The sequence below is a fragment of the Phascolarctos cinereus genome, unplaced genomic scaffold, assembly GCF_003287225.1.
Source record: "Phascolarctos cinereus isolate Bilbo 61053 unplaced genomic scaffold, phaCin_HiC Scaffold_2;HRSCAF=192, whole genome shotgun sequence".
NCBI lineage: Eukaryota > Metazoa > Chordata > Mammalia > Diprotodontia > Phascolarctidae > Phascolarctos > Phascolarctos cinereus.
The window spans coordinates 224,435,860-224,458,385 of NW_027555625.1; the positions used below are offsets into that span (position 1 = coordinate 224,435,860).

The 22,526-nt window shown below is 40.6% G+C and overlaps 1 protein-coding gene and 1 long non-coding RNA gene across 2 annotated transcripts in view; both read left to right on the forward strand.

Moving 5' to 3' along the window:
- The first annotated feature begins 820 nt into the window (after positions 1–820).
- On the forward strand, positions 821–2,618 carry LOC110206531 (uncharacterized). Its single transcript, XR_002323952.1, has 2 exons — positions 821–1,872; positions 2,006–2,618. It is a non-coding gene; the product is annotated as an uncharacterized LOC110206531 (long non-coding RNA).
- A 2,232-nt stretch (positions 2,619–4,850) lies between these two features.
- Positions 4,851–22,526, forward strand: part of EPHX2 (epoxide hydrolase 2) — an 86,635-nt gene continuing 68,959 nt past the window's right edge. Inside the window, 4 exon segments of the mRNA XM_020983976.2 lie at positions 4,851–5,202; positions 16,656–16,740; positions 16,904–17,063; positions 18,146–18,336. Coding sequence (XP_020839635.1) covers positions 5,102–5,202; positions 16,656–16,740; positions 16,904–17,063; positions 18,146–18,336 — 537 coding nt within the window. The 5' untranslated portion in view covers positions 4,851–5,101.

A 22,526-nucleotide genomic window follows, 5' to 3' on the forward strand; every position in this document is an offset into this window, starting at 1 on the left:
GGGGTCGACTGCACCAGTCTGTTATCAGCTTTTGATAACAGTGCACTGTGATTCTGTTTGAGGTGGAATTTGTGAAATAGTTGCACAGCTCAACAGTATTTTTTTAATTCTGTCTGCTTAACAGACCATCATGTCAAAGAAGACCAAGAGAATGCTGAAGGAAGAAAACAGATTTTTTTTTAATGAGGATTAGGGATTACAATATTATCTTATTTCTGCTAAAGATAAGATAATTTGCTTGCTTTGTGATACTGCAATATCAACATTAAATCTACTCAGTGCTGCAACACTCATAAGGACCACAAATGTTTTACTTAGAGGGAGAGGCGTGAAAGGTTGTACTGCCAAAATTAAAAGATGAAAAGCAAAAGCAAAGACAATTCTTTCAAGCAGCAATATGACCTGGAAATAATGTCACTGATGCATTTTACAGAGTAACTTATTTACTCAGGGAAAAAAGGGAAGTCATTCAGTGACGCAGAAATTGTGAAAGAATGCACTGTCAAAGTTGTAGGATGCTTAGATCCCGATAATATTTCAAAGTACAAACAACTGGCTCTTTTGAGGAGAACCACAACTGATCGGCAGTATGAATTAGACTTCAACTTAACTGAACAACTTCATGCAATACTTCAAAAGGAAAATATATACTATTCAATTGCTTTGAATAAATCAGCTGATACTGTTGACTCAGTGCAGGTTTTATACTTCATTCAGCTCATAACAGAAGATTTTCTTTGCTATGAAGAGTCACTCGCTTTGGATATTCTTGTGAACAGAACATAGAGAATGCATATCTTTGACAACTTTAAAGGTAAATGTCGTGAAGTTGGACTAAAATTGGTAAATTTAGTGAGTGTGTGTACAGACCGTGCACCTTCAATGGCAGTAAAACATGAGGGGTTTATTGCACAGATTAAAAAAAGTATTAACAGATCCAGATGCTGTGATTTCTTTTCATTGAAATCTCTGTGCTAAAGCTACTAAAGTGACTCTTTGCAACAAGTAATAAATATTGTTAACTATATTCCTGCAAATGCAACATGGCATCATCGGTTTCATAGCATGCTAAAGTTAAACAATGAGGTATTCGGTGTGGATTTGCTGTCATTCTAAAGTGCATTGGTTATTGTAGGGACAGGTGTTAGTAAAAATTTTATCTCTTCAAGAACAGATAGTTAAATTTTATGAAAAACAGAATCAGCAATGTGAATTACTGAAAGAAGATTTCTGTAGAAATGCTGCATTTCTGTGTGATATCATGTCAAATCAAAATGACCTGAACATTTCTTTGCAAGTAAAACAGTCTATATATGATACGTGGCAAAAAATTCAAGCATTTAGAAGAAAAAAAAAGCTATCTTTTTCAAAACACTTCTTCAAAAGGAAATTTTGGATGAACATTTTCGCCAGTTAGGAAAGAGACTATGCAGCTATTATAGACCTATTAATTGGAGAATACAATGAAAGGTTCACTGCCTTTGAGAGTCATGAAATCACACTCAAATTAGCATTTCACTCTCACCTAGTTGATATCACCAAGGCACCTAAAGAACTACAGATGGAATTGATTGAGCTCTCAGTAGATGGCATTTTAAAGTCATTGTTTGATGCTGAGAAAGATCCAACTGAAATGTGGAAAGCTGCAGTAGAATACCCACGCCTTTCACAACATGCCTGAAAAATGCTTTCTTGCTTTTCAACTTATTGCTGTGAATCTACATCCTCCTATCTAACCCAAATCAAGACGTCCTTAAGGACACAAATGACTGATCCTCATCTAGTGGATCACTGAAACTGAAGACTTCCATACTGTAACCAAATATTCAAATGCTTTCCAACAAAAAGCAGATACAACAAAGTCATTAAAAGGTTAGTTAACTTTAAAATTAACAGTTTTCATTTTTTAAAATTAAGTACGTAGTAGTCAGATTTTTACAAAATAATGTACATTTTTAAGGATATCTAATTGAAGTTTCTTGACTTCGGCCTTATTTGATTACAGCTAAATATTAATACAGCCTTCCAACATGAAAAGGTTCCTGACCCCTGCTCTATCCACCCTGCCACCAGCTGCCCATGGAACAAGATACATGCTGTCTAAATGGATATTGAAACACTTGCCCGGTTCCTTTTTTATCTTCCTGATTATGTAGTTATGCTGATTATCTGTTATTCCTTATATTGCCCTGAGCCTTTTGGAAAGGTACCTAGGAGCCAGATTGAAGACAAAAGCAGAAGTTAAAATCCAGGTCCCCTTTGTCCTAGTTCTTTGTAAAATTAGTGGTAATAATGCCCCACAGAAAAATGCTGCCCTTGAAACCCACATTTCTAAGTGGAGCTATTTTTGTCAAACACTTACCATTATTCAAAACAACAGCTCCAGAAGTTGTGTGCAGTAAAGACTAATTTTTCTACTTATTATGGCGCTCCATTCTTGCCAAGAGGTTTGTTTAAGCTTGCCTTTCTGATTTATTACAGTATGATTGACTGATGCTTGTCATTTTAGTCTGTAAGAGAATGTTTTGGATTTTATATGACTTGTAATCCATTTTTAGTTTTTTGGTTCATCACTTCCGTCAACCTCACTGAAATAAAGTTCCTATTCTGCTGTATAATCAACTGCCTTACTGTAATATGTAATATGGAGTTTGGAAAAAAAAAAAACCTTTATCACTGACTCCCAAGTAAAAATACTGACAAAGCAACTGCCAGAAGACAAGAGGAAGAAGAGGACCTTAAAAACTTAACAAACACAACCACACAATAGTCAGAGTTTAATGACACTGAAATATCAAAGGAAGAAATGCAAGGGGGAAATAGGAACCACAATCATTTCATGTTATCCTTATGGACTAGCAATGTTGAAATTCCCCAATCACCTGGTGGCCCAATATTAGAAAGTCCCCAATCCCTATGAAAGGCCACAGTAAAGTAGATGTCTCATCCTTTGTTGTACCTGGCAGTTTAACTACCAGGACTGCTTTCACAATGGTAACAATATTTGGTCTCTTCCTCCTTATCTCCTGCCCTTGAACAGGGAGTGTTCTCTTATTCTGATCATAAATCCTGCCATGTGCAATCCTAGTACTCCCCCTTACTCCCTTGACTGATGTCCCTCTTTCTCTACCCCTCCCTCTCCTATAAAATGTTTTCCTTTTCTAGTCTAAGTCGCTATGGAATGCTGCTGATTGGCTGTGTGCTCTAATTGGGCCTGAAAGGTTATAAAAATCAAATTGTACCCCAGGAGTCTGAATTTACTCTTAGCAGAAGCAGATTCCTTAGTGTGCTAATAAATTTCTTTACTTTCCTTTGCCTCCTATGTAGGCACCAGCAGCCCGGTAGCATGAACCCCACTCTCCCAATAATCCACCTTCTGATGATGGGTATTCCTCTCCCAAAAGGTTTGGCCTTCTATATTTGACCCTACAATAATCCAACCTCTGATGACCAGTATACTTCTCCAAAGAGGTTGAGAGAAGCCCCCAATGCTGTACAAAGGCCTGGAGGCGGGAGGTAGGACTTCCCAGTTGAGGAATAGCCCAAAAGGCCAATTTGGCTAGACTGAAGAGTACAAGAGTGGAAATGGTACCAGAGTTTGAAAAGGTAAGCTCAAGTCCAATTTTGGACTTGCAGTAGCAAACAGGAGTTTGCATTTCATCCTAGAGGCAAAAGGGAGCCTTAACTATGCTTTAGAAATATCCCTTTGGCAGGTCTGTGGAGATAGAGCTGCAGACCCCTGAGTTCACTCTCCACTGATTTCACTGGACTACAGTGAGCAACAAAAGCCAACAACAACAAAAAATAAAGGTGCTTAATCTAGATTTTTCCTTTGCCTTTATCAGATTCTGCCTTTCATTTCATTTGTATGTGTACCTTATGTGTTAATCTCTGAGTAGTTCATAAGCTCCCTCAGAGAAGGGCCTGAAAATCACTTTTCATCTTTGTAACTCCACCTCTCACCCCTCCCCCAGCCCATCCATCCACCCAAGAGGCAGCAGAAAGACAGCTTGGAAGCCAGCAATACACACATTCCAGTTCCATTACTGATACTGATGGGCTGTCACTCCACTTCTCAGGGATCTAAGCAACTTTCTAAGACTCTAAATTTCGGACACAACTAGGTGGAGCAGTGTATAGAGAGTCTGGCCAGGAGTAAGGAAGACTTATCTTTGTGAGGGCAAAACCGGCCTCAGACACTTACTAGTTATGTGACTCTAGACAAGTCATTTAACCCTGTTTGCTTCAGTTTCCTTATCTGTAAAATGAGCTGGAGAAGGAAATGGCAAACCACGCCAGTATCTCTGCCAAGAAAACCCTAAATAGGGTCACAGAGAGTCAGACATGACCGGAAAACCAGTGAATAAGCCTCTAAATTGCAGAGAAGGGGCCGACTTACACTGGTGGAGGGCGTTTGGTCCCCAAGAAACTTCTTATCACAGCGAAATCATAGCTTCATTCTGTGCCCAGTACCTACTACAGTACCTTGCACGTGTTTGGGACTCGGGGGTGGGGTCTAGTCTCCATTAGAATCTCCCCAGCACAAGTGCAGATGAGTCAGCTGAGGGACCCAAGTCTTCTTCAATAGAAATCCAGCCCTCCCTATCTAATTATTCTCATTAACTGTTTCCTAGCCTTCGGAATGCTCCTTGAAATGTGTCTTTTATAGACCGTAGGTGGAAGCGTGTTCCTGGGGATTGGGCACTGGCCTGGAGGTTCCTGATTCCCAGGCTCAGTGCTGAGCTAGGGACTGCTCTGGGGCGGAACATGTTCATCCTCTCTCTAATTCGAGCTTCCTTCTGGCCTGCTTGGAAACAAGGCGAAAGTAAAAAAAAAAAATTAAGGGCTTTAGTAAACCAGTTTGTGCCCGGAAAGGAAAGCCCGAAAGGGCAGTTAATTAAAAAGCTTTCTCTTAAAATAGGGGAAAGATCAGGGAGTTGGCCTGGCCAAAACGGCTGGGCTCCAAGGGGCGGAGCTGGAGCAAAGGCCTACGTAAGAGTGGACAGCCGCAGGGAGGGAGTGCGGGCAGCGAGGCGGAGGAGAAGGAGGAGGCAGGAGCAGTGCTCAACGCAGAGGCTCCAGGCTTGGAGTAGCAGCAGCGATGGGGCTCCGCGCTGCTCTGTTCGACCTCGGCGGAGTGCTGGTACATCCATCCCCGAACGTCATCTTCAGCCAGGCCGAGGAAGCCTTGGCCCTGCCAAGGTAGGGAGCGGACCGCCGGTTCGCTCGCTCACCCGCTCCCACTGGGCGGAGTCTGCGCCGCGCGCCTTAAACTTCCCCTTTGCGGAATAGTCTAGCAAGCGGATGGCAACCTTGTTTCTGCCTTAAAGGCCCCGCCCCTGAAACACACAAATCAGTGGACAGCCCCACCTCTAAGTTAAATTATACTCTTAACAACTTTGCTTTTTTAAAAGCGAGATTTTAAAACACAAACTCCTCTTTGTTTTAGATTAAGGACAGGGAACCTAAAACTGCTCAATAAATGAAAACAAACTGGTCATACAGTTCTTCACACATTGCAACTGCCCTCTCCAAATGGGCGTTTGCCCACGTTGACTATGTCCAGAATACATTGGCTCCTTAACTCTCAGTATCCCTCCTTTCCTTCCAAGTTCAGCTCAAACCCACCCTCCTACAGGAATTCTTTCTTGGCTCTCCTAGCTTCTAGTGTCTCGCCCCGTTCACCCCATTCGGTTGTATTTATTTTGTATGAGACTTATCCCCTGCTAGAATGTAAGCTTCTTGAGGGTAGGGACTATTTCACTTTTTATTTTTGTAAATCCAATGTTTAACACAGTGCCTGGCACAGGGTAAGGCCTTAATAAATGTTTGTTGATTGAATTATTGATTATAAAGTAACTACTAAGTTCAGGCCACCCTGTTTGGTGAGGGTGAAGGGTTGGAATACTTGTAAATTGTGCTTACAGAGTCACTGGATTTGAAATTGGAAGGAACTTCAGTGCAGTCCAGTCCAACACATACAGGGAAAATATCTCTACTAGATAACATACCAACAGTGGGTAGCATACCAGTTATCTCAGCAGCTTTCCACTTTTGAATAACTCTTAATTATTAGGAAATTTTTCCTGACATCAATACTGTCTTTGCCTCTCTGGAACTTTTACCCATTGCTAAATAGGTCTAACTCCTCTTTCATATGTCATTCCTTCAAATACTTGAACGTTGCTGCTGAGCCTTCTCTTCTCCAGGCTAAGCTAGCCCTAGTTCCTTCAACTGGTCCTTATAGGACAAGAGATAGCCCAGTCCTGCAGCAGATAGAACACAGGACCTGGAATCAGGAAGACCCGAGTTCAAGTGTGGTCTCAGATACTTAGTAGCTGTGTGACTCTGGGCAGATCTCTTAACTTCTGTCTGCCTCAATTTCTTCACCTGTAAAATGGGAATAATAATACCACCTACCTCCCAAGGTTGTTGTGAGGGTAAAATAAGATAATATTTGTAAAGTGCTTTGCAAAAGTACTATATAAATAGTATCATTATCCCTTCTAACAAATAAGATAATATTTGTAAAGTGCATAGCACAATGCCTAGCATATAGTAGATGCTTAATAAATGTTTGTGGGGTCCCCCTACTCCCCCAAAAAGGACAAAAAAGAAGGAACTGTTCAGCAAAACAAAAATCAACATATCAAAAATGATCTACCATCATATATAGTATTCCACACATAAGCTTTCACTTCTGCAAAGCAATAGGAGGAAGTGCCTTCTCATATCTTTTCTTTGGGGCAAAGTTTGGTGATTACATAATACTAGGTTTTGATATTGATCTTTCCATTTACATTGTTGTAGTCCCAGGGTGCATTATTTTCCTGGGTCTGCTTCATTCCATATCAGTTAATATGTCTTCCTATGTTTTCCCAAATTCTTAATATTCATTATTTTTTACAGCACCATCATATTCTTTTACATTCCTGCTCTACAAGATGTTTATCCTTCCCCAATCTATTCAACTCCTTTATTTTACAAGTGAGTAAATTGTGGCTGAGAGAGAAGTGAAATGACACGCCCAGAGCTCCACAGTTAGTAAGTGGCATGGCTGAGATTTAAACTGGGCCTTCACTCTGAGTCCCCAGATCTTTACATTAGTCAGTAAGCATTGTATTAAGTTCCTATTATGTGCCAGGCACTGTGCTAAGGCCTGGTCATACAAAGAGGCAAACAGTCCCTGACTTTAAGGAGCTTACAATCTAATGGGGGACATAATATATAAAAAGAAACTAAAAGGGGGAGGGGAGATGTAGAGCATACCCAATGCTGGAGCTTGATGAAGTCCAGATGAGTGGCCTAGGTGTGCTCCATAAATGAAGGATCTTGGAGAAGCGCTCTGCCCTCCACCCTCTCCAATGAGAGGGAGGAAGGGGTCCCAGGGGCAGGGGGTACAGATGAGGTGTGAGTTCCAGGGCTGATGTGATCTTGCAGGAAGATAGGATACCTGAGGGGCATGATTAAATCTAGAGTATGGCAGCTGGGTCAGAAATAAAGAGATGGTGGCTTGAGTGCCTTCCTTACATTGAGTTCTGCCCTGTGTGCTCAGTCATTTTTCAGTCATGTCCGACTCTCTGACACCTTATTTGGGGTTTTCTGGGAAAAGATACTGGAGTGATTTGCCGTTTTACAGTTGAGGATGCTGAGGCAAACAGGGTTAAGTGACTTGTGTAAGGTCACACAGTAAGTGTCTGAGGTCAGATTTGAACTTGGGAAGATGAGTCTTCTTAATGCCAGTCCTAGCACTCTATCCACTGTGCCACCTGGCTTTGGGGGTCAAGAAAAACATGTCTGTTCCCTCTTGCATATGACAGTCCTTCATATGCCACTCAAGGATGGCAGTTGTGTACATGTCACAACACTCCTCCCACCCAACCTTCTGTTCTGCAGATTGTCGTCTCTACTTCCTTCAACCAGTCTCCCTATAGGGACAGTTTTCAGTCCCTTCTCCATCCCACTCACCCTCCTTTGTATGTGCTGCAAGGCCAGTGATCTTTGCAGTACTCTGCACTTAATGATAGCCATGATCATTAATTTGTCATTAGATGGGCATGCATTTTAACTTGTGTTTCCATTGTTGCCCTAACAATTACCCTTGTAACTGAGGGCTTTTCTGGCTTAGTTTAAAATTGTAGATGTGAGCCATCACTTGATAAAGCTCAGTAATCCCCAGGGAGAATTGTTCATGACCTTAACCTTATTAGCTCTGTGCTAAACAGCAGTGGAGTTATACATATAGGTGTTCTTGGGGGTATCCCTGGGGTTCTGGCTGTTGAAGTGGCAGTTACCATAGTAACAGAGGCTGACAGCATCTGGAGAGAGTAGGAGCCTTGTTAGTGGCTTTGTAGAAGAACCAAATGAGCCAGTTAATGCTGCAAATCATAGGGCCATTAATTTGGCATGTTAAAGGAAGGGCCTGGAAGAGAAACCAGTGGGCTTAATTGGAGACATCCAAGATGGCATGGGGCAGCTCAAGGAGCCCTAATGCTTCCAATCTAGGGTAGCACACTGGTCTCCCTTCCAATGGGATTGAGACTAGCAATCCCCCTAGCAATAGTACAGGCTCTTTCCCTGGCTTTCTTTGCTGTGTGAGGGATGGTTGGTTTTCCTGTCCCAGATATCACAGGAAGGTAACTTGCAGACATCTAGAAAACTGAAAATTTTGAACCTGGAATGCTCCAAGTATAAAAGTTTCCAGAGAAAGGGAGGGTCCAGAGAGCAGACAGGTAAGGAAAAAAAATGGTTAGCAGGCAGGAAAGGGGGGCATGACTGGGGAAAAGATAACCTCTTAGAAAAAGAGTAGGCTAGAAAAACAAGATTTTTGCCAATTACAACCCACCTTGAATATTCACAACAGGCATTCATTAAATACCTAGTATGTGCCAAGAGTTATGCTAGGCATTATGAATACAAAAATAAGAATGAAATAGTCCCTGCCCTCAAGGAGCTTATATTCTATATGGGGAGACAGAATGTACATATATAACTGCTACATATACAAAAGATGTACCAAATAAATACAAGGTAATTCATGGGGAAAGACATTAGCAATTGGGGGGGGCAGAAAGGGCCTCCTGTAGCAAGCCATGCTTGAGCTGAACTTAAAGGAACAAGGGATTTTAAGACATGAAAGTGAGGAGTGAGTGTATTCTGGACCCCTGGGAGAGCCTGGGCAAGGGGATGGAGATAGAAGATAGAGAGTCATTGGCGAGCTAACTGGGCTGCACAAGAGGAGTAACGTGTAATAATGCTAGAAAGGTAGGATGGAGCCAGGTTGTAAAGGGTTTGAAAGGCCAAACAGAAGAATTTGTATTTGACCCTAAAGGTAATACAAAGTCCCCAGAGTATATTGAGCGGGTGGGGGGGGGAAGGAGTTGGGGAGGGGGGCTCAGTTTGACATGATCAAACCTGTAATTTAGGAAAATAATTTTGACAGCTAGAAGACGGATTGGAGAGAGGAGATAGTAGAGCAGGGGTGGGGAACCCGTGGCCTTAAGCCCACATGTGGCCTTCTAGGTCCTTAAGTGAAGCCTTTTGATTGAATCCAGATTTTACAGAACAAATCCTTTTAATAAGAGGATTTTTATTATTTATTTGCTACTTATTTATTATTATTGTTTATTAATAAATTTATTAATTTTAATTTAAGTTGCCTTTTCTATTTTAATAATATAATTAATAAATTTATTAATAACATAAAATTTGTTCTGTAAAATTTGGATTCAGTCAAAAGGCTGCACTTAAGGACCTAGAAGGCCACAGGTTCCCCACTTCTGGACTAAAGTCAAGGAGACCAATTAGAAAGCTACTGCTAAGGACCAGGCAGGAGGGGATGGGGGCCCAAACTAGGGCCTTGTGAGTAGAGAGAAGGGGACAAAAGATGTTGTGGAGGTAGAATTGACAAGACTTGGCAACTGATTGAACATGGGTGGTAAGGGAGAGTGAAGAGTCTGGGAAGATTCTGAGTAACTGGAAGGATGGAGTAGCCTTGATAGCAGTAGAGGAATTAAGAAGAGAAGTGGGTTAAAGGGCAAAGATAAGGAGTTCCTGTCCTGAATGATGAAATCACTGAGGCACCAATCAGATGTGTCAGTAACAAGCCTGTGTACCATATGCACCTTCAAACAGCTCCATATTAGAATACTAGACTAAAGAGTTTTGGACTGGTAAAGTATTGTGTTTCTAAATATACATAATTGAGAAATCAACCTATGAAGTCATGCATCAACTGCATAATTATATAAGGATATGGATTATTTGTACCCCACCAGTGGTGGGACCTTCTGAGCTCGTATTGGTCCAGTCAGCCACAGTTGGACACAGTGTACCTTGACCCTAATATAGTGATGTCAGTTTGGTCCTCTTTGATAACGAACGACAGCTACCAACCAACTGCATAATTGACATTTATAAAAATATCCTTAATGAGATAAATGGGGGGGCAGCTAGGTGGCGCAGTGGATAGAGCACCGGCCCTGTGTTGTGCACAACTAATTCACTTGGCTATAGAGCCTAACTAGGGCCTAGGATTTCCCAATCACCTGATGAATCAAGACCAGCTTGATTTTCTATCTCAAATGCGCATTGATGAGGCGGGAGACAAGATGGAAGCAACTGCGTTTATTTTTAGCAAAGCACTTATATAGTAAAATAACAGGAACTCTTTCTCAAGTTACAATGACGTATAGCCCATGCTGTGCTCAAGGACAGTGCATGCACGTCCTGTGCACTTATCTGACTCCAATCCCAGAATAGACTGCTAATGACCATACAATAACTAGGGGAGTTAAAGATTGTTAAAGATCCATACAATGGAGCACTGAACCAGGCAACCTTTGCTCAAAGATCAGCACCTGAGAGGGGCCTTCACCCATCAGTGAGACCTCTTGAACAGCCTGTGGCCCTCTACATCCTTCTAGATCCCTAACAGCCCTGGATTCAGGAGGACCTGAGTTCAAATGTGACCTCAGACACATAAGACTTACTAGCTGTGTGACCCTGGGCAAGTCACTTAACCCCATTGCCTAAAACCAAAAAACAAAGATAAATGGGATTTAATTCTTATAGATTTGTATTCATGGGTCTAGAATTGTGTTTTGTTTGTTTGTTTGTTTTGACTGGGTTACCAGTATTAAAGAAGTCAGTTTGAATTTGGCAAGGTGTATTCAAGGTCAGCTGTCCAGATATTTGAAAATAGTCTGTGGCCACTGGGGAAATCTTTCCTTTTGCATTTAATCGTGTGACTTTGTGAACGCAAAAGTACCACTGGTTGTGACCAATGCTTAGCATGGCACCTGGTATATAGTAGATGTTTAATAAATTCTGATTTACTGACTGACTGTTGTGACTTGAGGCCAGGTTCTGACATCCAGAAGTAGTTGCCACACAGGATTAATCAGAGTATAATTAAGCCAGTTTTGAGACAGACATTTGGATCCATGGGCCACAAAATTTCCTTAGGAGTAGCTGTAAGGGGCAGCTAGGTGGTGCAGTAGATAGAGCATAGGCCTGAAGTCAGGAGGACCTGAGTTCAAATCTTACCTCAGACCAAACACTTGACACTAGCTGTGTGACCCTGGGCAAGTCACTTAACCCCAATTGCCTTAGTAAGACAGTACTTAGCTACCCTTAATGAATGAATTCAAGTCACCTGCTGCAAGTGAACTATATTCTCAGGTCCTATAAGAGCTGATCGATGTGATTGCAGCCAGGTGGTGCAGTGGATAGAGCAGGAGTGGGGAACCTGCTGCCTTGAGGCTGCAGGTGGCCTTCTAGATCCTTAAGTGAGCCTTTTGATTGAATCCAAATTTTACAGAACAAATCCTTTTAATAAAAGCTCTGTAAAATTTGGATTCAGTCAAAAGGCTGGACTTAAGGATCTAAAAAGCCACATGTAGCCTCAAGGCTGCAGATTCCCCATCCCTGGGATAGGACAAGGGGCATGGAATCAGGAAGACTCATCTTCATGAGTTTAAATCTGGCCTCAGTCACTTAATCCTATTTGCCTCAATTTCCTCATCTGTAAAATGAGCTGGAGAAGGAAATGGCAAACTACTCAAGTATCCTCGCCAAGAAAACCCTGAATGGGTCATGAAGAGGGGGAGACACTTGCACGACAACAAAAGACGTGAATGCCGAGCCATTATTAGTCATATATGAAACCCTAGATTTTTTTTCTCTTTATGAACCTGGTATGAAAAGAACAGAGGCAAATCAAGGACAGCCCATGTAAGACTAGTCACTTTTTCCTGAGGAATCCTTAGGATGTCTTTCCACATGGCTGCCTAGAAGAGTAGCCTAGCCCAAGGTGGGGAGGAAGAATCAACTTTTCCCGTGGACGTTTGTTCAGAGTTAGAGGGCTTTAATCATTTGTGCAGCAGCTTTAGGAAGATTGTGCAGCTAGCTAATTGTTAGCTAGAAGACTCCCCTGTGTCTCTCTCTGTAGCAAGTGCTTAATAAATGTTTTTTTCATTCATTCATTTTCCTGTTACACAATAAACAAGTTAGAGACTTCCAGTCATACTTCTGGGCCAAAGGTATATCACCTCAGGGAACAAAAATAAAAGCTTGGTATTAAATACACGCCAGTGGACTTAGGGAATGTGACTAGGTCTGGCTGACCTCCAGACGGCACCTAAGAATGGGTGGAAATCCAAGAATGGAATTGAGGAGGTCTCAGAGGCCACCGTCCACAGGAACCCAAGCAGCACTATGTTGACAAAGTGGTGCAAAGCAATGGCTGAATCATGTGAATTTGTTTATAGGAGGGCTTATCATAGCAATTTAAGAAGAAATAATCTCCACCTTAAAGTACGGAAGGGTTATCTTCAAAGGGCCTGGATTTATTGATCAATTCAGATTATGTGAAGAAGATGGTAGCAACTGTGTAACATATCGTAGCATTTAGCAAAAGAATGAGCATTAAATTAATACTTAGCAAGATGAAACCTAGTGGTCAGTGTCATACATTAAAAGCTGAATCCCCATACTACAAATACAGATTTCAAAATATCCCAGAGAGTTTAACAAATAAACTATATTCAAACTGGAACATCATCACAGACAAATTGTTATACACAATTTCCCAGTGATCATACTGATAGATAAAAAATGTATGAAGAGTAGTAGCTAAGATTCGTATAGCACTTTAAGGTTTGCAAAGCAGTTTACAAAAATGTTATCTCACTTTATCCTCACAACAACCCTGGGAGCTGGAAACTATTATTATCTCCATTTTACAGATGAGAAAGCTGAGGCAGACAGAAAGTGTCAGTCAACAAATATTTACTAAGCACCTACTGTGTGCCAAGCCTGTGATAAGTACTGGGGATACAAAGAAAGGCAAAAGATGGTTCCTGCCCTCAAGGAGCTTACAATCAAGTAGGGGAGACAATATGTAAACAACTATGTGCAAACAAGCAATATACAGGATAAAGGAAATAACCAACACAGGGAAAGCACTAGAATTAACAGAGATTGGGAAAGGTGTCCTGTAGAAGGTGGGATCCAAGCTAGGACATTAAGGAAACCAGGGAAGTGAGGAGGCAGGGATGAGGAGGGAGAGCATTGCCGGTGATGGGGGACAACTAGTGAAAATACCCAACTGGGAAATGGATCATCTGGGGAGAGGAATAGCAAAGAGGTCATCTTCACAGGATCACAGAATATGAAGGGTAGGAGGAAGGAGGGCATGCATGGTATAAGAACACTAAAGGTGGAGTGGGAGGCTTGGGTCCGGGTGGGAAGGGTTTTGAATGCCAAACAGAGAATTTTTCATTTGATCCTGAAGGTGACTGGGAACCATGGTAGTTTATTGAGTAGGAGGTGACATGATCAAACCTGCACTTGAGAAAAATTACTTTGGTGACTGAATAGAGAGAGACTTGTGGCAGGCAGACTAATCCTTAGGCTATTGCAATAAGAGGAGATGAGGGCCTGTGCCAGGGTACAGTATTAGAAGAGAGAATGGGGGGTATTTGAGAGATATTACAAAAGTGAAATAGGCCTTGGTAGCAGATTGGATACTGGGGAGGGGTTTGAGAGATAGCGAGGAGTTGAGGATGACAGCTAGCTTGTGAAACTAGGGGACTGGGAGCATGGTGGTAGCCTCAATAGTAATAGAGAAGTTTGGAAAATAATGGGCTCAGTTTTGGATATCCTGTAGTTCAGTATAACTACAGGATTTGGATCCAGTTCAAGATATCTAATAGACAGTTGGAGATAGAGATTAGAGTTGGATAAATAGATTTGAGAATCAGTAGCATGAAGATGATAATTGAATCCATGAGAGCTGATGAGACCCCCAGGTGAAATAGGATAGAAGGTGAAGAGAAGAAAGCCAAGGACAAAAGCTCTGTAGGACACTCACAGTTAGTGGGAATGACCTGAATGAAGATCCAGCAAAGGGGATTGAGAAGGGGCAGTCAGATAGGTAGGAGTCTTGAAAATCTAGGAAGAAGAGAGTATCAAGAAGAAAAGAGTGATCAACAGTGTCAAGAGCTGTAGAAAGGTCAAGAAAGATGAGGACTGAGAAAAAAGCCATTGGATTTGGTGATTAAAGATCGCTGGTTACTGTGGGGAGAACAGTTTGGGTTGAATGATGACATTGGAAGTCAGAGAGTCAAGGAGTCAAGAAGGGAGTGAAAGCAGAAGTGAAGGCACTTATTGTACACAGCCCTTTCAAGGCGTTTAGCCACAAAAGACAGGAGAGAGATGGGAAGATAGCGGGGATGGAAGGATCAAGTGAGGATTTTTTGAAGATGGAAGAGATGCAAGCATGTTTGTTGGCAGTAGGGAAGCACCCAGTAGACAGGGAGAAATTGAAGATAAGTGAGAGAATGGGGACAATAGAGGTGAGAGGATGGAATGGGATCATTTGTGCAGGTAGAAGGGTTGGCTTTGGCAAGAAGCTCAACCACATCACATGGGGAGTAAATGATGGTAGAAGACATCTGGGTGATGTGAGATAAGGAAGAGGGGAGAAGGGGGAGTTCTTGGCGAATGGCCTCAAATTTTCCAGTAAAATATCAGGCAAGATTCTCATTTGAGAAGTTTGGGGAAAGAGAGAGCTGTGGGAGGTTTAAGGAGGGATGAAAGGGCTTGGAAGAGCTTCTGTAATGAGTGGTTTGATGAGTTAATTAAGGAGATGTAAAAGGGTTACTTAGCAGCAGTGAGGGCCTAGTTGAGGTTGTGCAACATAAACTTGTGGTGGGTCCAGTCAGGCCATTTGTGTGATTTTCTCCACCTTGGTTTAGAAGCAAAGACAACAGATGGTGAAAGTGAGCCTTAGATCACTGAGGTTTGTCAGGGCACAGTCAGCCATATTATGGTAAGGGGACAAGGGACTCAAGAGCAGACAACAGTACGGAGTTGATATGGTTACCCAAGGGGTCAAGATGTAGAAAGAAGGAGACAGTGACTAGTGCTGGGGCAACAGCCTAGGAGAGAACTGGGGGAGTCCAGAAAGTGGTTAGAGGTCATAGTGTGTGACTTGCCCAGAGTCACATAGCTAGTCAATATTTGAGGTAGGATCTGAACTCCAGGCTCAGCACTACCCAACTGCCTCTAAATGTTCAAAACAAATGTTTTTAATATGTCACCACACCAAATGCCCATTGTCTTCAAGCTATATGGAATAAAAGTTTTGGAACTGTCAAGTCCTAACAGAAGAAATTTTTTTTAAATGTGGAGACAGGATAAAATATACCATCTGCTCTTGGAATTGTTCCAAAGATATGTTTTAGTGAGCTTTCAAAGGATGAGTCTACATCCTAATACTTATAAACCTTAAATATATAGAATATAACAGTAGGATAGTAACTTGTCCCAGGATTCTTTTTCTCTGAACTCTGTCAAACTAACGAAAGGACAAGATAATAGCAGTAATGGTAATAATAATGAGCTGACATTTAGGTAGTGCTTTAAGGTTTATGGAGTATTTGCAAAGTATCTGAGGGACCTCTGCTTTCTAACTATGGAACATTGGGCAAGTCATTTCATTTCTCTGAGCCTCAGACAGGTCAAAGACTACAAACTAGAGAAAGGTTATGAGCTCCATCAGTGGAGGAGATTCCCATATGGACAAAATCATAGGTTCTTGGCTTATTAATGTTATTTTTCTTTTAAGAAACTAATTTGACATTAGAGATGCATTTGGAGTGGTTTGCCATTTTCTTTTCCACTGGATTAAGGCAAACAGAGGTTAAATGACGTGCCCAGGGTCATGTCACTTAACCTCTATTTGACAAGGACATAAAACGACTTCTCCAGCTCTAAATCTCTGTTCCTGTGAATCTTTTTTAAAGCTCTTTCAAAATGTAGTTGGAGTCAGTGTGGTATAATCTTTTGGATTTTCAATGTCTAACATAGTGCTTGGCACACAGTAGGTACTTGATAAGCGCCTGTTCAATTTAGTTTAATGGAGGAAACTAAGGCAGAGAGAGAAGAAATGATTCACTCTTTGTCCATACAATGAATTTTTGAAAGAGTGGGCGTTAGAAACCAGGTGTCCTGAACTTCTGGCACAGTACCATTTCTATTATGCCATGCTTACTATCCAACAGGATGAACTAGCTGTGGCTTTAACATTCTGAATATTAATTTGTCTTTTTTTGTTATTTGTTTGTTTATTATTCACTTAAAACTTCTAGGGGCTTTTTAAACAAAGTCATTACTCAAGGAGGCCCTGATAGCCTTTTCCAGCGCCTCATGAAAGGAGAGATCACATTTTCACAGGTAAGACTTCCCTGGGATAAATACCCAATAGTGGGATTGCTGGATCAAAGAGTGTGAATATGTTAGTTGTATTCCAGAATGGTTAGAACAGTTGTCCGCAAGTGGGTATATTAGTGTGCCTGTTTTTCCTGGCCTGCATCAGCTTATCTATTTGTTTTTGTAGTGGATTCCTCTCATGGAAGAAGATTGTAGGAAGCATTCTGCAGCCTCTGATTTCTGCCTCCCAGAGAAATTCTCTATAAAGAAGATCTTTGAAGATGTGATTTCAAAAGGAAAAATCAATTACCCTATCCTTCAGGCTGCAATCACTTTGAGAAATAAGGGTAAGAGACAAATGCTTTACATTTTCTGTCTGAGGGTCACTATAAATACTTAGAGGCATTTAGTCCAAAATGAAACAAAATGCTTCTTGATATAATCAATGAAAGACTTGAGGAAGCTCTAGAAGCAGGTCATGGGTCATACTAACCCTTAACAAAGAGTAAATGCAGAAAATAACATTGATAGGCCAAAAACTGATGATTTCATCCATGTAGTAACTCCCTCCACTAATGTGTATCATAACTTGCATATCAGTTCATTGTCCTACAATCTTTCAAAGCTCAGAGAGATTAGATGACTTGGTCACACAGCTAATAAATATCAGTGTCAGAAGAGGGATTTGAACCTCAGTTTTCCTGACTCAAGATTCAAGCATTCTATCTGCTACACCAACTTTGAATTTCATCTTTGAGATTTCTGCTTGTGAGTGTGTGACTTTAATTCATTTATTGATATGGGATGGGATAAGATAGACTGCTCTTGCATGTAGGTATATGGAAGCCTGAAACCACTCCACTACCTTTTGGGAGGCAGGCCATGAATATACCATCCCACTTTCTGATTTTCTCACTCAGAACAATACCAGAATCATTGCATTCCTTGTTTTCCTCTTCAAGAAGTGATTGTCTTTGTTGGCTACACACATCCAGGAAATAATATACTTATGTCTCAGTTTCATCAGCTACAAAATGAGAGAAACAATCCTTGAATTCCAGAACAAGAGTTATAAGGAATTTTGGTAACTGGTGGTTATGGTAGAGTGCATGTATTTCACTTAAATACATAATGAGGAGCTTTAACTCATTTTCATACCTGTGACTTAGGAGGAGACCAAGGGAAAGAATTCTAGATTATCATGAGGCCGTTTTCAAACCTAAATTGTAGTTATGAGAACTGAAGATCTGGAAACAGAGTCACACAAAGGAAGTTGTGGTAGAGAGAAGGCTAGATTTGCTATCCTGAGGCACCTCAATTTGGTTCTTTTCTTGTAATTCAGACGGCATCCCTGTAGGTGGTTTTGATCTTTTCAAAGAAAAGCACTGGTGACAATCATTTCCGGTGTGTATTTTTTTCTCTCTCTTAGGATATAAAACCTGCATCCTTACCAACAACTGGTTGGATGATAGCCCCCAGAGAGATAGTACTGCACAGTTAGGATGTACTCTACGCAAATACTTTGATCTAATGATAGAATCATGCCGAATTGGAATGGCAAAGCCAGACCCAGAGATTTATAAGTTTGCCCTGGAGGCATTGAAGGTGGCACCGCATGAGGTGAGTTGAAGTTTCCCTATGGCAAGAATATCTTAATTTGAGGGGAAACCGTAAGTAACAACAAGCAATGTAGGAAGCTTAGGGAAACTTAAGGAAGGTTGGGAATGGGAATAGTGAGGGAAGGGAGGAGATGGAAGTAGAGTAAGGAAAGGAGAGAGGGCCTCTCCAGAGGATTTTGCTCCCACCTTGAGTGGCATAGAGTGGGAGAGTCAGAGCAGCTGGATATTAGAAAGTCTTAGGGGTTGATTGCCAGTTGAAATCAAAGTTGAAAACTGAAGAAAAGTAAGGTAACTTTGAAAAATAGAATTGACATATTTCTTACCTTCTCAATGGGTGTGGAAGGGGCTTGAGGGAGAGAGAGTATTTGGAACTCAAGATTTTTAAAAAATAATACATTTAAAATTTTTTTTTCAAATTTTGCATTATCCTTTTAAAAAAAAAGAAAAGAAAAATGGAGTTGAACTCACATCAGATTAGCAAAGACATCAAAAATGGAAAATGGCCATTGTTGGAGGGGCTGTGGAACAACAGGCTATAAAGATTTTTTTTCTTCTTGTTAACCATTTCCCTTTTAATCTTAGCCACATTGGATTTGCTTGTGCAAAATTTTCTTTTTATGTGATTAAAATTTTCTACTTCATCTTTTGTAATCCTCTCTTTCCCTTGTTTAGTTATAAACTGTTGCACTTTTCATAGTTCTGAAAGATAATTTCTTCTTTACTCTCACGAATTGTTATAATGTCACCCTTTCTGTCTGAGGCAAGTACCTGTTTGGAGATTGCCTTAACATGTGGTGTAGGGTGTTTGTTCTGATGCTGGCTTTTTTGGTGGCCCCTCCTTTACCATGCTATAGGCTTCTGGCTTATCTTTTTGTGCATTTCTCAGGGTGGACAAAGTTACTTACTGTAGTTTCTCATTAGATTTCTTGACCATTATCCACTCTGGTGATATTTTTAGCTTGTTACCAAAGTAGATGTGAATGGGAATTAGGCTGCTGTATACATACATACATACATATATATCTATATCTATATCTATATCTATATCTATATCTATATCTATATCTATATCTATATCTATATCTATATCTATATCTATATCTATATCTATATCTATATCCACAATACATGCATATGCACATGTATATATACACACACTAATGTGCAGACATAAATACGGCTATAGATATGGATATACAGATATGATGTCATTTGGTCCCCAACATGTCCAGAGTCTACCTCAGAAATTATCCCCATGTTTCCATCTCCCTCCCCTTCCCTTTCTTCCTCTCCATTACCATCCCTACTCCCCACCAACAGCAGCAGAGGAGAGATTTTACAGTAACCCTGGCATCTCTGTGTCAGCCATGTCAACTTCTGTATTTGTCTTTTCCCAACTAACCATGAAAGCCATTCTCTTAAGTAGGGCTCGAACACAGGATCAAATACATACTTTCTTCTGACAAAGAACTTGAAAGTTCAAAAAGCTCTCAGCCTATACTAGAAATTGTTTTCGAAGAGGATAATAAACTTAAGATCACAGATTCCAACCTGGAAGGGCCCTCCACAGTCATCTAATCCAACACTCTCTTTACAAACAGAAGCCAATTCTGATTGATTTTCAGGCAGCATAGTTGAGTGAGAAGAAGCCAGGGAGAGAGAGGCATTGGGGTGCATTTATTAGAGTGCCAGCCTTGGAGTCAGGAAGACCTGAACTCAGGTCCTAAATCTGACATATTTTAGCTGTGTTATCATGGGCAAGTGACTTTAACCTCTAAATGTTCCAGGAGGGGTTGGCAGACATGCTTGGGTAGAGGGATTGACTCTAGGCCTGGCGCTCTATCCACTGTGCCACCCAGCTGCCCAGAGTATAATGATAGGAGTTACTGAGTTGTAGACAGGATGAGGACTACATTCATGGAGAGCATCCCTATAAGTGGAAGCACCCCATGATAATGATGTCACGGCTTATTCTTGTCTTTACTTCTGAATTGTATTTTGTCCTGGAAGGGATACCGGAGGGAAGGCCTCAGGTAGTGAGGTATGTTGAAAAGATTTATGCATTTGGAGTTGAAGGACCTGGCTTTTCATCCCAGCTCAGGCTCTCTGTGTGGCCTTGGGCAAATCACTTCAGTCATTTTCCCTTTCTGGACCTTGGTTCCCTATTTTGTAAAGAGAGTGTTGGATTAGATGACTGTGGAGGGCCCTTCCAGGTTGGAATCTGTGATCTTAAGTTTATTATCCTCTTGGAAAACAATTTCTAGTATAGGCTGAGAGCTTTTTGAACTTTCAAGTTCTTTGTCAGAAGAAAGTATGTATTTGATCCTGTGTTCGAGCCCTACTTAAGAGAATGGCTTTCATGGTTAGTTGGGAAAAGACAAATACAGAAGTTGACATGGCTGACACAGAGATGCCAGGGTTACTGTAAAATCTCTCCTCTGCTGCTGTTGGTGGGGAGTAGGGATGGTAATGGAGAGGAAGAAAGGGAAGGGGAGGGAGATGGAAACATGGGGATAATTTCTGAGGTAGACTCTGGACATGTTGGGGACCAAATGACATCATATCTGTATATCCATATCTATAGCCGTATTTATGTCTGCACATTAGTGTGTGTATATATACATGTGCATATGCATGTATTGTGGATATAGATATGTATACAGATACAATATTTTGTGGTGTGTGTATGTGTGTATTTTGTACATATATATGCACACATGTACATGTGAGTACACGCATATACATGTACATGCAGAAACAATATTTTATGGTATATATGCTTGTGTATATTATGTATGTATGTGTGTGTATGTGTATACGTATACATGCATGTACACACAGAGATAACATTTTAATTGACAGGCAAGATTTGTTATTGATATGGAAGTTATCTTCCAGTTTTCTGTGTGCAGCAAGACCATTAACTCCACAGAGTTAAGATCAGAATTAGTAAAAATCAAGAAAGAATAACAGTGAGAAAAAGAAATGACATATAATTAAAACTCCAATCTTCAACGATTTAAAGAAATGTAATGGGATTTAGGGGTTAACTTTTTGACATGTAATCTACATGGGGTAGATTTTCAGCCTGCTGTTGGACTTGTTACCATATTTATTTTCATCATCCCAAATTCTAAGAAAATCTAGATTTTTGTTTGAATATGTTCTTATTGACTATGAAAATTGGAACACCTTTCTTACTCATTAAACAGTTATCAGAACTATTACCCCAGGTTGTTAAATATAATTTACTTAAAGTTACAAAGATTTTTTTCCCATAGGCAGTTGTTCATCTCTCATTATTTATCTTTTAAGCTTGAATAGCACGCCTGTACAATTGCTGCATAAACAAACTAAGAGTGCAATGTACACAAACATGAAGACACAAAATAATTACTTACAATGTTTTAGTTGTGAGAAAAATCATAGCTAGCATTACTTTTAACATCCCTGCTGCTCTTGGCTTTTACTTACTTTTGGAATAAAATCCTACCATTCAGCCGTAAGGAAAGCAGCCAGAGTCTCTCAAAAATCCTTTTCTTCTTTATTCACAATATTAAGGTTAAACACATTCTTTCTTTCAAGTTCTCTTTTTTCTCTCAAACATCTGGTCATGATATAATCTGTGACTGAAAGTTAATCTTTTCTCCTCTTCACAGATAACATTTAAGACTCATTTTCTTTATAGCTGACAGGGAAGGCTCTGCGTTCCTCAAAATCACATCAGGGAATGACAGTTGAGCTGTGACTGTCCAAAGCTCCATAACATCTTTTAAAAACTTAATAAATAAACTTATTATTTATTTTTAACATTTAAAAAAATGTGAGTCCCAAATTTTCTCCCTTATTCCGGGTCCTTCCCCACCCGTTGAGAAAGCCAGCAGTATCATATCAATTATACATGTCAAGTCCTGCAAAGTGTATTTCCATATTAGCCATGTTGCAAAAAAAAGAAGGAAAGTGAAAAAATTATACTTCAATCTGCATTTGGAGTTCAGCATTCAGAGTTCATTAATTCTCTCCCTGGAGGTGCGTAGCATTTTTCCTCAGGAGTCCTTCAGATTTGTCTTGGATCACAGTATTGATCAGAGTAGCTGTCTTTCACAGTTGATCATCATTACAATACTGCTTTTAGTGTGTACAGTGTTCTCTTGGTTCTTCTCACTTCACTTTATATCAGTTCATAAAAGT